The sequence below is a fragment of the Numenius arquata genome, chromosome 4, assembly GCF_964106895.1.
Source record: "Numenius arquata chromosome 4, bNumArq3.hap1.1, whole genome shotgun sequence".
Lineage (NCBI taxonomy): Eukaryota > Metazoa > Chordata > Aves > Charadriiformes > Scolopacidae > Numenius > Numenius arquata.
The window spans coordinates 5,378,448-5,398,637 of record NC_133579.1 but is presented as its reverse complement, the minus strand read 5'-3'; the positions used below and the strand labels follow the sequence as shown (position 1 = coordinate 5,398,637).

At 40.8% G+C, this 20,190-nt stretch overlaps 1 protein-coding gene across 1 annotated transcript in view; it reads left to right on the top strand.

Moving 5' to 3' along the window:
- PREX2 (phosphatidylinositol-3,4,5-trisphosphate dependent Rac exchange factor 2) overlaps nucleotides 1-20,190 on the top strand; it is a 190,951-nt gene that overhangs the window by 58,402 nt on the left and 112,359 nt on the right. The window contains exons 5-8 of the mRNA XM_074146851.1: nucleotides 2,796-2,897; nucleotides 4,668-4,829; nucleotides 13,000-13,133; nucleotides 15,849-15,952. Coding sequence (XP_074002952.1) covers nucleotides 2,796-2,897; nucleotides 4,668-4,829; nucleotides 13,000-13,133; nucleotides 15,849-15,952 — 502 coding nt within the window. The remainder of the gene's footprint in view (nucleotides 1-2,795; nucleotides 2,898-4,667; nucleotides 4,830-12,999; nucleotides 13,134-15,848; nucleotides 15,953-20,190) is intronic.

Genomic DNA, 20,190 nt, shown 5'->3' with positions numbered 1-20,190 from the left:
CTACACAATTAGTCTTTCACTCTACGAGACAGATAAGGAAGGGCTTGAAAACGTTAAGTATGATGGTCCTCATGATTTTCCCACAGCAAAACCAGCTTCCATGTAAATACTGATTTTCCTAATAGTTCATATTAGTTGTTAAAAGAAGAATTTAGTATGGAATGATTTTTTGTGTTTTGGGGCCTGCTATATTGGAGCTTAAATGCCTGAGAAGGTCCCCTCAGATATGATACCAAATTTCAGAGTGATCAGATCCTATTGTTGCATTTTAGGACTGGAGAGCAAATGACACTATGAGCAAAGCATCACAGATAAGTTTAAAAAAAGAGATTATGCCAATTCTGACAGTATCACAAGTTTTATTTAATTTTATTAATTATTTCTAGCATGCAGTAGGCTTTCACTACTGCTGCTGGCAGAGTGTTTGGTGAAGTTGTCCTGTTGCAGCTCACTAAATTTTTTAAAGATTCTGGCTCCCTTCCTCGCTGCGTTTACTTACAGTGAAGAAGTTAAGGAGCAATATGTGAATTTCCTTATTACAGGAGGTACTGGGTGACAAGAAGCCTTTTCGCTAAGAGTCTCTTACTCTTCAGCAGTGTTCCATTCACAGTTAAAAACAGCTTCAAAGTTGCCCTATTTTTCCTCATTAGTTGATGCAGTATCCCTCACCTTGCCCCAGACTTGGGGAGCTGCACGCACATGGTTCTTGTACTGGGAGTAGCATGGCAGGACTGAAGAAGAAGGGGCGAATGCTGACTAGAGATAAAAAGCAAAATTTTCCCATGAAAGACTGCAAAGACCGTGTTTTTGTGAGAAAAGAAGTCACGTGTGCAGTTGTGGCAGTTCAGGATGTGTCAGTGTCATGTACTCCTGGGCGCATGCACAGGGCTTCCAAATCTGTTGGAATGGGTCCAGAGGAGACCACGGAAATGATCAGAGTGCTGGAGCACCTCTGCTATGGGGACAGGCTGAGAGAGCTGGGGTTGTTCAGCCTGGAGAAGAGAAGGCTCCGGGGAGACCTTATAGTAGTCTTCCAGTCCCTAAAGGGGGCTCCAGGAGAGATGGGGAGGGACTCTTGATCAGGGAGTGGAACCATAGGATGAGGGGGAATGGTTTTAAGCTGAAAGAGGGGAGATTTAGATGAGATCTTAATAAGAAATTCTTTCCTGTGAGGGTGGTGAGTCACTGGAACAGGTTGCCCAGAGAAGCTGTGGCTGCCCCATCCCTGGAGGGGTTCAAGGCCAGGCTGGATGGGGCTTTGAGCAACCTGGTCTGGTGGGAGGTGTCCCTGCCCGTGGCAGGGGGGTTGGAACTGGGTGATCTTTAAGGTCCCTTCCAACCCAAAGCATTCTATGATTCTGTGATCTGCTTTGGGTTCCTCGTAGATTCAGGACATGTCTGTAGAACAAGTGACAGCAGTCTGACCTGGAGAACAGATGGACTGACCTACTGATTTGAAAGAACAGTTGAAGCCTCTAGCCAGGCAGAACAGTTCAGGTCATTAGAGATGTGATTATCTATAAATAATCAGGAGCTGGAACCAAACTTCTGGGCCTTTAAGTATAGAGGCAGTCATTGTATAAACCTATAGTCTTCATTCCCATTATCTTGCTCAGTCTTTATCAGTAAAGCTTTTTCGGTGGCAGGTTAAGTGAGATCCTTTAGGATAAAGGAACCTTTAGCATAAGACAGAAGCTGGTTAACCATGAGTACAAAGCAGAGATTTAAGGGTGGGTGTAGAGATGCCCCTAGGAGCCCTGGTTATGGGGGGTGTGTGTTGTGGGTTATGTGCTGAGGTAGGGCGGCCACCCGGTTGTGTACCCTCTGTTCCATCAATAACGTGTCTGCATCCAGATTTGTGGCCTGTGTCAACATACTGTCTGGCTGTGTTAAACTGCTTTTGTTTGGTGTTCTCAGTTTAGACATCTTGCTCTTTGAAGCTGTAGATTATCTCATGCCATTGCATCACAGTTCCTTCTGATCTCTCCATAAAATAATTCCATCATTACTTTAGGTCTTTATGTACTTACACTTTAATTCCAGCAATTTCAAATATTTGCTGTGATGTCCCTTGCATACTTTGTTATCTCAACTAGCCCTTATTCTTTTCTCTCTCTCTCTCAGCTGCTTTTTCATGCACGTCTCCACCCAATATCTCGTGTATTCTCTGCTTCCATAGTTGGATGTCTTCTCAAAACTCACATATTCTTTAGCACATGACTAAGGATATTTTATTCATTACACATCATGTTTAAATATAGAAACATGTAAACAGAAGACTTTTTGTGTGTGTATTAGGATGGCTGTATCCAGACTTTTAAAAGCATTTTTGATGCTACTTACTGTTGCAAACGCACCTTTGGGGACCAACAGCACCAATAGTGGTCACCCTGAATTAATTCAAGTTTTGCTCGTTGTAGTGTGAAAGCATATTGTCGTGGTTTAGCCATCAGATAATATTTTTAACATTTTATTTGCTGTATTATTTTTTTTTTTAAAGTTTTAAAGAAAGGTCACTCTTAATCAGACTGGATGAAGAGGGTACCTATGGGAGATGCCTGCATAACACCATTGTAGCTTCCTCGTCATGTACGATAGTCAATGTACCTGCCTACGCATGTGTTCAAGCCTGTTCTTTTGACGCTCTTGCAAACCTCCCTCATCACATATTTAACACATACACATATAATTTATATATAGCTTCGACGACATTGCTGTATGCATATGCCCTTGTCTTTATTTCTGATATTTTTCTTGGGATTTTTTAATAATTTCTGAAACTGTTTGTACTCTAGAATTGCATGCTCCTTGGAGGACGCAAGAACACAGATGTACCATTGGAGGGATATCTAGTGACGCCGATACAGAGAATATGCAAGTATCCCCTTCTTTTGAAGGTACTTACAAGATTTTTATCTAGGACTTTATACTTCTACATAAAACCGGTTGCTAAGCATATTTCCAAATCGCAAGAACAATCTCTCTACGCAGTGAATAATCTCTTTATTAGATATTGGACCCAGGCTTGCTTTCATTAAAGCTAGTGGCAAGTCTTCTGACATCAGTATTAAAAGGACTGAGGAGTTTGGCAGGGTCAAGATGATTAGCTCCCTTCTGCATCTTGTCGCGGGGTTGCCCTGCCATTGTTGAACCCAAGTGAGCCATTTAAGGGAGTTTAATGAGACTGGTCTCAGCTGGGTTTGACCATGTCCTCGCCTAAAATGCTTGGGATAGCGGAGTTTGTTAGTGACATGCTTTGATGATTCTAATTTACTGTCACCAAACTGTAAACGAAAAATATTTATGAAAATGATTTGTAAGGAAAGCTGTAGAGTAACAGTAAGATGCTGTAGTTGGTTCTGTGACCATTTCTATGTTTGTTCTTATTTTACTGTTACAACTTAAAACTTATTGAAAGCTGTTAAATGTACTGATAAACATTAGATATTCAAACCTCTGAGTTACTGAAATTCTTCGCGTGCTAGGAAATAAAAGAATACAATCATCAGGAAAATAAATATTTAAAATTAATTTATGCTTTACAAAGTAAGGCTTAATGTTCTTTATTGTTTCAAACCACAAGAGAAAAGCCAGAGCAGGTTCTGCTCTAGGAGCTACTTGAAACCTGATTATTGGACAGTATTTTTCACAATGCATGTGTGAGTTTAGATCTGAAACATTGCCAGTTATGAGGCATATGCATTTCATTGCATTGACATAAAAATCTAAAAGTAACATGATAAAATAAAGGTTTTTAAAACAAGTTAAAGAATATAATAATTGCAGTGAGGTTTGAGTCATCCCAGATATCTGTGGTTTAACAGTTCCCTTGGCCTATTTTAAAATTATTTTTGTCTTCTATTTTTTGAATGAAGGATCTACAGACAAAACACGGGAAAATGACTAATGAATTATTTCAGGAAAAAAACTGACATTAATAGATTTATGTAAAATTTAAATACAGGGTGTGGTGATGGCAGGGTTAGGGCTCTAGGACGAATGTACCCACGCCTGTCAGGGTACGCGCTGAAGGCTGTCCACAGTCAGTCCAGCTGTAAATGGGGAGCTGGTAGCTTAAGATGGAAAATCTCAAATATTGGCAACTCAACTAGTGTTTTTCAGTATTGCTGCCATTACCGGTAACCATCTGAACTCAGTGAGTCACCCAAGCTATTGTTCAGTGCTCAGTGTATTAAACAATTACTGTGAGCTAAAGGAACATGGGTTTTGCCCTGAGTTGCAGGAGAGGCACGTGCTTATTTTTGACGTCAGTAAGCTAATATTTTTAAGCAGGATTGTTATCCTTGCTATTGAACAGTTCCATCCTGTGGAATATAGGTGAACAAAAAAAAAACCACAAAAAACCACCACCCAAACCCCAAAGCTCAACACGAAGAAACATTGTTGGGGGGAAGAAAGTAGCTGAAATGCAAACTTTTTCCTAAGTAGTTATTATTTTTGTTGTTAGTAATTTATTTCTCTGAGTTTGTGTCCTACCAGGACACAATGCTGGAGACTTTATTAGTTTTCCACCTAGTAAAAGAGAAGTCTGGCTACTTTTTGATGTGATATCCTAGACAATTTAAGCCTCCTGTAATGTACATTTAGAGATCAAAGACAGGTTTCTTTTTTTCTTTTCTTTTTTTTTTTTTAAAACGTTTAAATAGGAGTTACTGAAGCGGACTCCGAGGAAGCACAGTGACTATGCGGCACTGATGGAAGCCCTCCAGGCCATGAAGGCTGTCTGTTCCAACATAAATGAGGCCAAGAGACAAATGGAAAAATTAGAGTTTCTGGAAGAATGGCAGTCTCACGTTGAAGGATGGGAGGTACTGTCATAAGATTTGTCGCTTTCTATATTGAGGAAGGAGTAACAGTTTTCAACAAGCACATATTGCACTGGTTTTGTGATCCTGTGGTACTGTCAGCTCCTCAGTTCTGTGAAATCACAGCTCTTATTTGGGATCTATTCTGTAAATTGAAGTGTTGTCCATGACTGAGCACCGCTGTATAAAATAGCAGACTTCCAGGAAAGAGGGCAAATGTTTAATGTTTGACTTAGAATATTGAACATTTACATCAACACATATGTGTGCACACATACACATCTATAAATCCTAATTTAACTGATGCTTGGATTTTACTTCTGGCAATGCCTGCCTAACAGCATTTGGCTGGTTGAAAAAAAAAATTGTTTATTTATTATTGATTAACCACTGAGTCCATTAGTTTTTGTCATCTTGTTGGTCGTCCTTTACTTTTGGCTGAGCTAAACTAACATAAATGTCTTCAATAGAATCTGTGTAAGACTTGGTGGTGTTTGGGGTTTTTTTTATAGTTTGCAAGTGGAAGAGCTTAAATGCTTTAGTTTTGTGAAGAAACCATGGAGTTTTCAATAAGAACCAGAAGAGCTGCCCTTTCCCCTAGATAACAACAAGATCAAGTAGCTGCAGCACCAAAATCTTCCTTTTGTATTCTTTTGAGCGCTATAATTCCTTTATACAGAAAGATAGATGTATCTTTAATTTGCCTTGGGTGTTTCATATCAAAATGTCTGAGCTGCCTGCACTGAAGGGAAACACAAGTAAAGTCCCAGTAAAAGCAAGTAATATAAACATTTTATTAAAAAGCTGAGTTGAAAATGATACACAGGTTTTCTTAAGACACGAGTTTCAACATGGAAGTTGTTCTTTGCTTCTTTGAGTACTTTACTCAGATGTGCTACTTCTCATCCTGAGAGAGCTGCTTAAGAAGTAGAGGAACAGATTTTATCCCTTTAAGCTTTGTGGAAGGCTTGGTGGCTGGAAAAGGGAGCAAGGAAAATGTGTTTTTCCACGTTAGTCTGATAGACTGAGACCTGATCTTTCAGCTGTGTAGTGGGAAATTGCCTTTGTACAGTGCAGAGAAAAGGTTGGGGACACTGAATCAGAGAAAGAGATTTGAGATAGACCTGGATGAATTTGAACTGACAGAGTTCCCTGAGAAGCCTGACAACTGAAAATTAGAATATTGACTGGAAGAGTCAATTTTTTAAGGAGGTATTCATAGTAATAGATAAAACAGCAGAAATGAAGGAATAGTTTCTCTACAGCTCTGTCTCCTCCCTACATCTCCTGCTGTTACCATAGCTGCTGTTCCTTGAACTTGCCATGCCTAAGGATGGGCTCTGCTTCAGCAGCAGTGGATTCAGTCTCCCCCTGCCTTCCAGGAGGGTTCAGCAGAACAAGCCACTCTCTGAAAGGAGCATAAAAATCACATTGAACAAAGAACCCCCTAAATACTGCCCAGGGCACCGCAAAATTATTTCCTGTCTGCTCCACGTGAAATCTCCTGATCTGTGGACTTACACAAACCTTTGGTTTGCTGTTAATTGAGTAGTGTGGGAAGATTTGCTTCATTCTAAACGTGGATTAAGCACCTAATTTTACTTTAATCAAAATTCTTCATCGTTCTTCAGTGCAATGTGGGATTTTAAATGTATCACTTCAGGTATTTTTCCTTTTTTCTGTGTTAGCAGCATTTTCAAGAACCGCTCTTCCCTTTCTGTAATTGGGGTTAGTACAATTTAGAGCAGAGAAATCCTATTATGCCAGAGTTCAGGGCACTCTAGTCTTTTGGTACAGGACGGTCGCTATAACACATTGTACAGAAATTCACTGTGCCTGAGGAGAAGGAATTTTAGCAAGTATAAAAGCTGTATAATTGCCAGTCTGTATTCAGACAAACCTTTCTGCATTTAGTTGTAATCCTCAGTCTCAAATAAATAAATAATTTAAAAAAGCCATTAAAGACAAATGACAGAGAATGTGTACTCATGCCGTGATATTGTTTGTAGGATTTTGAAAAAGAAAGGACTACTTAGATAAAGCAAACCTCTAAATGTTGTAATTGAGAGGAGGTCTAGTTGACCTAACACTTTCCAAAAGAAGCAATGTTCTGTAGATGTGGTGAAAATAAGTTTCCTTTTATAATTAGCTTGAACTTGCTGTCATCAGCAATAACTTGGAAAGATTAGTGTATGTGAATATTAAAATACATTAGACATGCTTGTGCAATAACTTGATGATAGAGGCAATGGCAAGTGCTTACGCTGCTGAATATTTTATGGCAAGGAAATTTGTTAAATAATCCTTATTGCCTATCACTGACTTTACTCCTTCTATTATTTTCAACTTTTCAATTACGTTTTCTACTGTGCTATAGTGATTAAAATTCTTCTACTTGCTCTCAGTGCCTGAATCTTACAGATACTTGTCAAATCCATCTTAATGAACACACTCAAGTATAAAGTTACAGCTTTATTAACTCAATGCACGATTAGTCATATACGTTGGTTAAGAACTGACTGTTCTCAAGCCTGTAACCCTGAAAAGGGAATCCACTTTCCTGCATTAAGTTTCTTCTGAATGCTTATTAAGACGTAACAATAGTAAATATGTTTGCTGTTGGAAATATATTAAGGCAACAATAAGGAAAGGTAACAATATGGACAGAAGCATGAAGAAACAAAGACTTATTCTCTCTGTCCTCAGACCGTGTTCTGTGAACAGTAACGTAGTAATTTCCTTCCAACCTTGGAATTTTTTTTGGTTGGGTCCCCCCCCCAGCCCCAATTAATTTTAGGATTTCACTTGTGCTTGAACTCTGAAATAGTGCCATCGTCTTAAAATAGTATGTTTTCAGTAGGGTTGTGTGGTGGTTATTGTAGTTCAGCTGATGAGGTTTGATGTTACCGTATGGCAACCACAGGGTGCCCAATCTGGCAAAGTTGCCCTGATCTTAATACGCGCATCCTTTTCACAAGTAATATACGGTTAGTCCTTGAAACGGTAAAAATTCCAGCGCATGTATAAGAGCTAACAGTATTTTGAATGATTCCCAACAACAGCTAAAGAAAAAAAAAAAATCTGAGTGCAATGCATGAGAGTGGATTTAATTAAATAAACATCTGGTTTTCTGCATTGCCTAAAAATAAAGAGGCAAACTTGTTGGAGATTTCCTTCCAGAAGGAAATGCTTAGCACATTGCTTGGCCTCAACTAGAAGGAAAGGGAAAAAAATAAAGACTATTTTTAGAATCTGATCAAAGCATGACTTGAATTCCTATACAAAAGTGTCATAAAATGAAGCTTGTGTTTATTATAATAAAAATACAGATTCATGGAAAAATGAAACATCTGTTTCAAGGAAGAAAATTTTGAGTATAATGACTTTCTCACTTAATTTCCTAAGTGGTTTAATTTATTGGCCTGAATTCAGAACTTGTGTAGGTGGCTGTCTCAGCTGGAGAACAGCTCAGCAGCTGAAAGAGTCTGTCAGTAGAATTTGCGTGGACGTTTCAGTGAGAGAAGAAAAAACAAAATTGCTGCGTTTGTTGTAAGCTGGAAACCGAACAACCCAGCCTGACTCACAGGCCAACTTAGTGACAATAGCACGGGGTATTCTGTTCCTTTCCATTCCGCCATGTCATCAAGTAGTATTTTAAGAGAGTTTTCTGTTTTAAACTCTGGAATTTTTAGCCCTTTCCCCTTTTTAATTTCTGTTTCATATGCCCACGTGCAAGTATTGAAGAGTAAGTTAATATCTGCTATTTCTGGCCTTTATCACTGCTAGCATGATGGCCGCTGAATCAGTATGGTCAGACCTCCATGTTTGACTGAAATTTGCCCAGAATACATGGATAAGTAGCTTTTGTAACAAACCAACAAATGCTGCTTTTGATCTCAAGGTAATGAAGGACATTTTTTAATGTCAAAGATGGGCATTTAATGACTTAAGGATGAGGGGGATATTGTTTTACATATCTTGCATATAGTCTTTCTCCTTCCAGTGCATTTTAAATGTATTTATTTTGGGGTACGGTCATGGTAGCCCACATCTCAGAGCTCTGGCCTTAGTGGACTGATGGGCAACTGATTGGCAGCCCAGGGCTGTTGGGAGCCAGTTTTATCTAAATAGCCCGCAAGCTCTGAGATCTCATGGACTTTTAATTTCCACACTGGCTGTCCTGGAAACCCACACAGTCCTCAGCCCCAGTGCAACCCACAAGAGGGAACTGCTCTACCATTAGATGTTTGGAGTCTTCAGTGGCTCAGTAGGAAAGATGGAGGAAAACTGTTCTGGCTTCAGAGTGTACGCCTGCCTTGGAAAGCAGAAACTTGCTTTGCAGTTTTTTTCCAGTTGAATCCTTTATATTCAGAAGATGATTAGAACAGCTTTGTTTCTACCGTACATGGCATTTTCAAGTGGACATATCACAAAAATGCTGTTTTCACTGAAAATACCCCATCAGCTCTAATTGCAGGTGCTTTAAATGTATAGAAACAGGAATTGTAGCGTAGCAGTAGTGATTTTACATTTAGGTTGAGCAACTCTGTGATCTTTCCTTGCAAGCACTGGGTATAAACATACGTATTCATGAAAACTTCGAAGTAGTGAATTGCTTTTCAGATTCAAATTGCTCATATTTGAGGTTTCCCTGGTAGTTTCAATTCAAACATTTAATGAGAAGACGTTTGTGTTAGAAGGTGTTGGTGATATTTGCTCCAAAAGTACTGCTTGTAGGTAGCATAGTTCAGTTTTATCTGTGCAGTAGGTAGCTCCAAGTCCACCCCGAGTCTTGGAACAGGCTGACCCTTAATGGTGTTACACGGGCAGGGGGACGGCAGGGGATTTTTCTGCGCTGGCAGCGTTATGTGGGACAGCCAGATGTGACTTCTCATCCTCATAGCTTATTCCCTTGGACTTCAGCAAATAAACCAGCAGTAACAAAATTCACTGACCTGCGGCCACTCCAGCCACGGGTTGTGATCTTGTCAAAAGGTATCCGATAAGTGAAGTTAACACAGTTCAGTATTTGGACGGGAGGTCTCCAAGGGGAAAAAAAAAAATACCTCTAGAATGTTGGTTTTTTTTCCATCATCTAGCAGTTTATACTAGAAAAGGAAGAAAATGAAGAGGAAAAACACTAGCGAAGGGTAGTAATGTGTTACAGATAATACTCACCGTCATATTGCAATGTTGGACTTGGATCGTGAATGAGGCAAATCCTGATAATTCAGGTCGCCTGAATTATATACATTTAAAATAGGTATAAAATATGGTATTTTATGATATGATGCTGTCACAGTAGCAGAACATGCTAGGACTGTTGGGGAAAGGTTGTATTTTTCTACACTCAAAATCAAATTTTTTCAATAGGAGAGACAAAATGTTTTCATAAAACCCTTTCTGTGAAAAAATAAACCCATTAGTAGAAAACTGAGACTGCTGAAACCGTTCTGAAGCCTTAAGCTGAAATTTTATTGGCTTCCTTACAAAGAATTACAATTTTCAGCAAAGCTGAAGTTTTCTGTAAAAACAAACCAAAAACCTTTAAAAAGTATCCAGCCATTTAAAATGTAAATTATTAGTAAGTACTGTTCCAGCAAACTTTAAAAGCAGCATAAGGTATTGGTTACTCTTTTTAATACACAAAAGCAATGAGAGAGAATGGAAAGAAATCGACCTGCTTTTCTGTAGTTGTGGGCAGCAAATATTAATTTGTAATTAGTTTGTATTACCAGGTGTGCTTTTAAGGTGTTTCAGTGTCTTGTTTCAAATGAAACTGTACAATTAGTGTGCCAGCTTCTGGCGCTTCTGTCTTAAGAAGGGAAGTATGGTCTGGTGGCAATAGATGACATTAATTTTTGGTTCATTTGGTCCTAAATGGAAACAGAGAGTGGTTAGTTAATACTAATACCGCAGCTGCTTTATTTAGAGACACGAATTGTGTGCCAGTGGGATGGTTGTGCAATCTCTCTTATCATCTCTGTAAACAGACTGCATTCTCTTCAGGACAGAGTCTGAGCGATTGCTCAATATTCAGTACCGTGATGTCCAGAGGATGAGCTGAGAGCAGAAGCCATGACGGCTTCTTGGCTCTTAATTGGATGCATTTTTCTTTGGGCTGCTGCTGTGGTTAGATCAAGAAGAGGAAGTAACTACAGCTATTGCAGGCATAAGTCTTTCGGAATGTGTGTAGATGAAAGGAAAGTCCTGGCTTTTGCAGGTTTTTCTGCCCCGAGTTAGGAAAGTCCTCGAGCCGTGGGTGTGTGGTTGGTTCAGCCAGTGGGCATCGATCAATAGGATAGTTCTGTCCCACAGGAGCATAGATCTTCAGAAAAGCTAAAATACATCTCTGAATTCAAGGCAGGCTTCCTTGAGAGGTAAATTCGCTTTATAAGGCATAGAAATGCCAGGACTTCCTCACAGAAATATTTTGGGGAAAATGTTATACTTTGTTAAAGTTACTTCTTTTTCATTAACCTTTATGAAAATGCCCCATAGACATGGTCGTCCCTGTGTACTGGGCACTGGTGAGGCCCCACCTCAAGTGCTGTGTCCAGTTTTGGGACCCCCATGACAAGAAAGACATTGAGGGGCTGGAGCGTGTCCAGAGAAGGGCAACGGAGCTGGTGAGGGGTCTGGAGAACAAGCCTTGTGAGGAGCAGCTGAGGGAGCTGGGGGTGTTCAGCCTGGAGAAAAGGAGGCTGAGGGGAGACCTTCTCGCTCTCTACAACTCCCTGAAAGGAGGGTGTAGCCAGGGGGGGGTCGGTCTCTTCTCCCAAGAAACAGGCCATATAGGACAAGAGGAAATGGCCTCAAGTTGCACCAGGGGAGGTTCAGATTGGATATTAGGAACAATTTTTACACAGAAAGGGTTATTAAGCATTGGAACAGGCTGCCCAGGGAAGTGGTTGAGGTACCATCCCTGGAGGTATTTAAAAGATGGGCAGACATAGTGCTCAGAAATATGGTTTAGTGATGTTTCTTGTCGGAGTAGGTTGATGGTTGTACTTGATGATCTTAAAGGTCCCTTCCAACCCAGGCAATTTTATGATTCTATGATTCTTTTGACATGAAAGAACAGTCTGCCTGAAGCAAAAAAACTTGTGATGCCTTTATCACAAGCAGGAAGTACACTAGATAGTCTAAATGTATGTGCCACTTTTAGCTTTACCTGAGTTTTAAATCTTGTGCTTCTTTTCATTTTGCGTTTAGCTTAATTTAGTGTGCAAGTATGTACCCTTAATGATGATGGACCTGTTGGACAATGACATGGACATGTTGGAACAGGTCCAGCGGAGGGCCACATAGATGCTCAGAGGGCCGGAACACCTCTCCTATGAAGACAGGCTGAGAGAGTTGGGGCTGCTCAGCCTGGAGAAGAGAAGGCTCTGGGGAGACCTTATAACAGCCTTCCAGTCCCTAAAGGGGCTACAGAAAAGCTGGGAGGGGACTTCTGATCAGGTAGTGCAGACATAGGACGAGGGGTAATGGTTTTAAACTGAAAGAGGGGAGACTTAGATTAGATGTCAGCAAGAAAGTCTTTCCTGTGAGGGTGGTGAGACACTGGAACAGGTTTCCCAGAGAAGCTGTGGCTGCCCCATCCCTGGAGGTGTTCAAGGACAGGCTGGATGGGGCTTTGAGCAACCTGGTCTAGTGGGAGGTGTCCCTGCCCAGGGCAGGGGGGTTGGAACTCGGTGATCTTTAAGGTCCCTTCCAACCCAAACCGTTCTATGATTCTGTGTTCAAGTTCCAGGTTGCTTCAGCTTCCAAGTTCATGTTGGCATAGATTTCTTGTAAAGCCCCATTTTCAGACATTTTTGACAAGTAAAGTTACTGAGGATAAGAGTTATTCTATAAAGTTGACTTGATTTTTCAGGAGAATTATCATGCACAGGTATAATATGATTTGGAAACTTCAGTGATTAAACTTTATCCATTCAAAAAAGCCACAAATCCAGTTAATGGCAATACTAAATGAATACAGAGCTGGTGTTGTGTCACTAGAAATTATTATTTAATTACAGTGTAATAAATTACCATGAGTTTTATTCTTGGTGTTTCCAGAGAACCATTACGGTTGTGAGTTTGTATAGGAAACTTTTCCTTAAGTGGTGCAGAGTCCTTCAATTCTCACAGAATAAAGAATAATCTCTTTCCTAATTGATTTTAGGGGTCCAACATCACAGACACATGCACAGAAATGCTGCGAAGTGGACTACTACTGAAAATTTCAGCAGGAAATATCCAAGAGAGGATATTTTTTCTTTTTGATAACCTTTTGGTCTACTGCAAAAAAAAGCACAGGTAAATCACTAACTTATACTTTTAAAAATAATTTATTTTCCTCACAGTAGAGCTAATCCTCTGGATGCTGTTTCATACAAATATATGAACATCACTAAAGCGTTTACTGCAGTTAATTGCAATACAAAAGTCAGCATTTTTAGAGGAGATCTATCATCCCAAGAGAACTGTATTTAATTCAAACGTTGGAAAAACTTTATACGAATGCAGAATCCAATTGGTGAAGTACAGGGAGAAAGAATCTTTTTTTTGTCAGTTTTCCACAACGTTATATGCGATGGCCTCACTCTCTTCTAGGAAGGGTAAACAGGCTGAATTTTTAGTGTTACTCACAGGAGGTTTGTATTTTGGAAATTTTACAGAAGTTGTCCTATTATTTTTGGTTTGAGATCTTTTATGTAATTAAGCATCCTTGTGCTATGGAATTGTAGAAACGTGGATTGCTAAATTTGGTTTCACAGGTATAAAGGTCACTAGAAGTATTGGCTTCCCCTCACTTTGGAAAGAAAAAATATATGATATTGAACATTTATGCTTGCTGCTGTTTTGTGTTTGGGTTTTTGTTTAAATATATTATTCAGCTTCTCAATAAGAAACTCCATTATAGTAGAGTTCCTCATTAGACAGCAGTGCTTGAGAGGTAGGTCATTTTCTGAAGATCAGTGCCTCTCTGGAGTGAGTGAAGGTCAGAATTCAGATGATAATTAATTCTCAGGAACTGACCTTTGTTTGATATAATTATCATTATAGGCGAAAGTGGACAGAAAAGCATCCCTGGCTTATCTGTGGTGGGAAAAGCTGCCTAGAACTGGGTTTCTCAAAAGGCCCTGACTGGGAACAGAGTTATAGCAATAGAAGAGTTAAAGCTTTGGAATATATCACTGTGAAACTGCCACAAAATTTCAGCAGTTCTTAATTGTAATTCTTGGTTAACCCTTACGTGAGAAAGGAAGAATGTCATCTTTGTTCTTCCGTGCATAAATCCCATTTATGAGGCTAGTGCATGCAGGTCAAGATTTATCTCCAAAGGTGTTCTTAGTTCATTTTTTCAGTTGTGCTACTCTTGTGTTGAATTTCTTGACTAACACAAGGAGGGTACATCAGTTAGGAGTAAAGAATGTTTTGTCTTTGGTGGCAGGCAGTGGCATATAGGTACCAAAGCTTACAACCTTTTCAAGTTGGTTAAGCTTCCTGCTTAACCAACTTGATCTCTTTCTATGACCATGTGACCCACCTTCTCGATGCGAGGAAGGCTGTGGATGTTGTCTACCTGGACTTTGGTAAGGCCTTTGACACCGTCCCCCACAGCTTTCTCCTGGAGAGGCTGGTGAATCATGGCATAGACAAGTGTACTCTTCACTGGGTAAAAAACTGGCTGGATGGCCAAGCCCAGAGAGTTGTGGTTAATGGGGTGAAATCCAGTTGGTGGCCGGTCACCAGTGGTGTCCCTCAGGGCTCAGTTTTGGGGCCGGTCTTGTTTAATATCTTTATTGATGATCTAGATAAGGGGATTGAGTGCACCCTCAGTAAGCTTGCAGATGACACCAAGCTAGGTGGGAGTGTTGATCTTCTTGAGGGTCGGCAGGCTCTACAGAGGGACCTGGACAGGCTGGATCAATGGGCCAAGGCCAACGGGATGAGGTTTAATAAGGCCAAGTGCCGGGTCCTGCATTTCGGTCACAACCACCCCAGGCAGCGCTACAGGCTTGGGGAAGAGCGGCTGGAAAGCTGCCCAGCAGAAAAGGACCTGGGGGTGTTGGTGGACAGCCAGCTGAACATGAGCCAGCAGTGTGCCCAGGTGGCCAAGAAGGCCAACAGCATCCTGGCCTGTATCAGGAATAGCTTGGCCAGCAGGAGTAGGGCAGCGATGGTGCCTCTGTACTCGGCCCTGGTGAGGCCCCACCTCGAGTGCTGTGTTCAGTTCTGGGCCCCTCACTACAGGAAGGACATTGAGGTGCTGGAGCGTGTCCAGAGGAGAGCCACCAAGCTGGTGAGGGGTCTAGAGAACAAGTCCTATGAGGAGAGGCTGAGGGAACTGGGCATGTTTAGTTTGGAGAAGAGGAGGCTGAGGGGGGACCTCATTGCCCTCTACAACTCCCTGGAAGGAGGTTGTAGAGAGGTGGGTGTTGGCCTCTTCTCCCAAGGGAATAATGACAGGACCAGAGGAAATGGTCTGAAGTTGGGACAGGGGAGGTTTAGATTAGATATCAGGAAGAATTACTTTACTGAGAGAGTGGTCAGGCACTGGAACAGCCTGCCCAGGGAGGTGGTGGAGTCGCCATCCCTGGAGGTATTTAAGGAACGTGTAGACATGGCACTTCAGGGCATGCTCTAGTGCCCGAGACTGTTGGTTTGTGTCTGTTTGTGGGTGTTGGGTTTTTTTTCTGGTTAGACTCGATGATCTCAAAGGTCCCTTCCAACCATGAAGATTCTGTGATTCTGTGAAAGCGTTGGAAAAGAGCTTTTACAGAGTGAGACTTTCCTGATAAACTCTCACGTCAGCCAGCAATTTGCAGCTTAATCTTACCAGAGGTAGTATCTTTGCATTAGCATCTGCAGTGTCCCATTCAGCAACCGTTCCCGCAGTTCAGTTGCACATCTATGAATGTGTTGTGATTCTTACAGTAGTCTTTAAATGCCACATGCACAGGGAGCAGTGCAGAAACACAGTGAAAGGTGGTGGATGATCTGCTCAGCTGCTCTTTCTTTTATCAGGCGATTGAAGAACAGCAAAGCATCCACAGATGGCCACCGTTACCTTTTTCGGGGCAGAATAAACACTGAAGTGATGGAGGTAGAGAATGTAGATGATGGAACAGGTGAGTATCTTTGTGTAGCTCATTAACAGGGCAGCCTTTCGAGGTGCTGAAATCAAAGGCAGCTTCTTGATTTCTTTGAGAATGGAGGGTGCTCCTTGTACTTAGAAAGAAAGAGTAAGATGCCCCTTGGAGAGCGCTCTCTGCTCCTATCAAAACTCTACTTCTGTGACACATCGTTCTTTCACAGGTGATGAGCTGGGCAGTCATAGATGACTGTTTTATGCTAACGTGAACAGAGTAATAAAATAAGGTGAAATTTATTGCTCAACTGAAATTGAGTATTTAACTTCACTTTACAGCATTCCTAAATAGATTATCCCTAGGTATGTGATACATCTGTAAAAGCAAATGGAAAAGTTGCCACTGTTGGTATGAAACCTCAAAACACTATAAATGCCGAAACTTTGCTGGTGCCAAGTGGAACAGAATAATTACTGTAGTGCTCCATACGGGATGTCTATTATTAATCCCAGGATTGTTTGGCTCTTCTGAGAGCGTTATTTTTCAATTTTTTAGTTGGTGTTCCAGAATACCACACCAGATCCTGTGGTGCAGTACCGGTGCCTATCCCGTTATATCTTACACTGTGTGAATGTCTGACGTTAGGTCCTAACAATTACTTTCTTCTCTGTACTCAATTTTATTTCACTATTTCCACAATTCATTAAGTATTCAGAATTCATGTCTTGTTCCCCAAAGCTCTTGCAGTGCTTCTTGCCTTGGTTCTATGAACAAACAATACTATTACTGAGCCATTTAAGCTCCTGATAAAATTATTGGAAAATACTGAACATAGGGTAGAGCACTGTGGCGTCACACTTGATTCGTTTTCTTTGTTTGCTAGATATTTTTTGTAAGAACTCCTTGACATCTGTTTCAGGCTAGGTCCTTTACCTGGCCTACTGATTTAGTTAGTGATTTAGAGGTATCTATGGGTACACTATTTTCATCAGACCTCATTGACCTGAATGTAATTTATCCAATATTCTTTATCCAGCTATTTCCCTTTTCTGGCCTGTGTTCCTGCCCACTTGTTGGCTTTATTTGTATGAAATCTCAGTTTATGCAAAAAAGAGAGTTGAGTGTTTCAGTCTTTTACGTCATGTATTATTTGACTACCTTTCATTTATGTTTGTTCATCTTCCTTTTCTATGCTTCAGAAATATAAGTCAGTTTTCCTGTTTCCATTATGTCACTCTCTTTACTTACAACTCTTGTGGTTACTGTGGCCACATGGACCCACCATCCTCTTCCTGATAAATATTCCAAGAATTCTTTAACTTTTTTCTTTCACTGGTTCCAATCCCACATATTGCCATGCTTTCAGTATTTGCTTTAGCGAATATTTCTTCCTTCCATGACTATCCTGTATTTCTCAAATCTGTCCTACCTTTCTTCATTTGCTTGTTCGAAGTATCCAGTCCTTGATCTCTTTCAAACTGTTTTCCTCCTCAGTGAATCTTCAAACATAATTTGGCTAAGCACAAAGCGTCTTCCTCTCCACTCCAGACACCAGTAGCCTAATTTCCTCCAGCCACAGGAAATTTTGCTGCCATCCGCATTTCCTATAGCCTTGCACACAGTCCTGGAGGCTGTCGCGCTTCCTTCCCATTTGCTCTTCTGAGCCATATCAAATATTGTCACTTTTATATTCGCAACATTTCTAAAATCCACCTTCCTTTCCACAGTTCTGAGACATCAGTTAATGGTTTGCTTATTTTCATTTCTAGATTATTCTTGCCTGCTTTTTTTTTTCCCATATCCCCACATTTTCTGCCTTCTCCATTTCGGTTTGTCCAATATCCTAAATTTTTATTTTTTTTTTTTTTGCTAATTGGTGCTATTTCATCCCTCTTTTCTATGTTTCTCTTTGAAATATGGAAATGTCTCTGCTATTTCTCTGGTCTGTGGCACCTTTCCACCCTTTTCTTGCCACCCCTTCCCCCCCAATTTTTTTTTTTTCTTCAAAAACCTGTTTTCATTGTAGTCAAAAGCATATTGCCTCTCCTCACACTAATACTTTTATCTTTCGCTCAGATCATGATGCCCTTTAACCTTCCGCTGCCGTGGTTTCTGTACTGTTCTCATCTGTTTCACCCAGATGTCTTGTTTCTCATCCCCTGTAGTCATCTGCGTTTGAACTGTAACCCGCTACTGTTCTGCTGGGTTCTCTTTGTCTCATCTCATTCCCAAGTGTAGTAACCGGGTTGTCTGAGCCTCATTCACATCAGCTTTGCATGTTCTTTTTTGATATTGTATTATTTTCTTCTTCTTAATCACCTATTACCTATCAGTTTCTATAATTCCTAATTTAGAGTGCAGAGTGCTTCTGTTTTCATATTTGTGCATGACTCCTTCTCATGAACTTTTCACGGGTCCCTTTATGAAAGACTTTTGCATCTAGATACTTCCACAGTTCTTTGCTGTAGATTTTGGGATCCTCTGTTCACTTGGTGTGAGGAACCATAGTGCTCCAGGGAAAGAGGGTAACTGAGAGTGTTTGCTCTCAGCATTGACAGACGTAGGAATGTAGTCTTCCTTGCTTGTAAGTAGAAGCTTAGCAATAGGAAAACAGATTCCCAGTGTGGTTTATTGTCATGCTAATGACATGCCTACAGAAATTAACAAAGCTTTTTCTGAAAAGCAATTTTTCTTTGATTAAATTAGGCTTTGGCTGAGCAGTACAGTTGGTGGGAGCTTTATTTTTTTATTTCGGCATTGTGAAGCACTCTGCCTTTTTTTTGTTTGCTCTGATTAAAGTGGAATGCATATTACTTATCAGGGCAGACTGTTTGTGTTCGTAAAACAGTGTGGCTACACAACCACTTGCAAATATTAATACATTACCATATTGAGATGGTATTGTTTTTCTCTATTCAGTTTTGAGAGAAAAGTATATTTCTAAAGGCATTCACCAGCCATTACATGAATGTTACTTCATTTATGAAGACAAGCACTTGAAACTTAGGAAATAGATAGTGTAAGCAACCATAAATCTGCTTAGTTCTGTCCCCTGTTGTCTTGAAATGAGTCATGAAGTAGAAAAACCAGAGACTGCACCAAAAAAATATACAGAAAAGGAAGGCAATTGAGATTATGCATTAATTATTTCCTTGGTATTTCTGAGCTTTGGTACTCCTAAGAACTAAGTCTGAGAAACTTAGAAGTACTTCAATACAGACATTTCTGTTTGTTTTTTTACGGGAAGAAACAAATTCTGTTGTTCGTGGCTGTAACAAATTTCTTGTTACGTTCAAAGGTTCGTGTCTTGAATTTTGAACAATATATTACAGTTCAAATTGCAAGCTTTAATATATTACCAAGTATCATTAGAAGTTGATGTCGTCTTTCATCACCTTTTCTTGAGAAAGTTGGAGGCTTGATGTTGGATGCTTGTTAAGAGTGCTTGTTCAGACTTTGCATGGAGCAGCTCGAAGTCTCACGCCCTTCTTTCTGTAGCCATTGTGTGAGGTTTGCAAATCATTTCTTTAGCCTGATTGGCAGCTGTGATGGCCTTGATGTGGAGAGTGTGCAGGTATCCTGTGCAGCTGGGCAGCCAGAACATACCTGCCTCCTGGCTGGCCAGCCAGCACATCTGCAGCTCTTGACTAGGTTTTGTCCAACAGCCAGTCCAAAAAGGGTATGAGTGTTTATGGGATGATAGTGTAATGCTGGAATGCTCTTCTTGAGGACAGGCTGAGAGAGTTGGGGCTGCTCAGCCTGGAGGAGAGAAGGCTCCGGGGAGACCTTTAAAGCCCCTTCCAGAACCTAAAGGGTCTCCAGGAAAGCTGGGGGGGTACTTCTGATCAGGTAGTGCAGACATAGGATGAGGGGTAACAGTTTTAAACTGAAAGAGGGGAGATTTAGATTAGATGTCAGGAAGAAAGTCTTTGCTGTGAGGGTGGTGAGACACTGGAACAGGTTTCCCAGAGAAGCTGTGGCTGCCCCATCCCCGGAGGTGTTCAAAGGCCAGGCTGGATAGGGCTTTGAGCAACCTGGTCTAGTGGGAGGTGTCCCTGCCCATGGCAGGGGACTGGAACTGGATGGTCTTTAAGGTTCCTTTCAATTCAAACCATTCTATGATTCTATGATTCAGGGACCACAGACTGCTCACGGGAGCTTTGGGGGATTGAAGTCATGGGGAACACGGGGAGGAAAAGAGAAATCAGGGGTGTTGCAGTGAGGTTGGAGTCAAGCTGGGCATCATGGGAATGAGTTACAATTGCAAAATTGGGCGG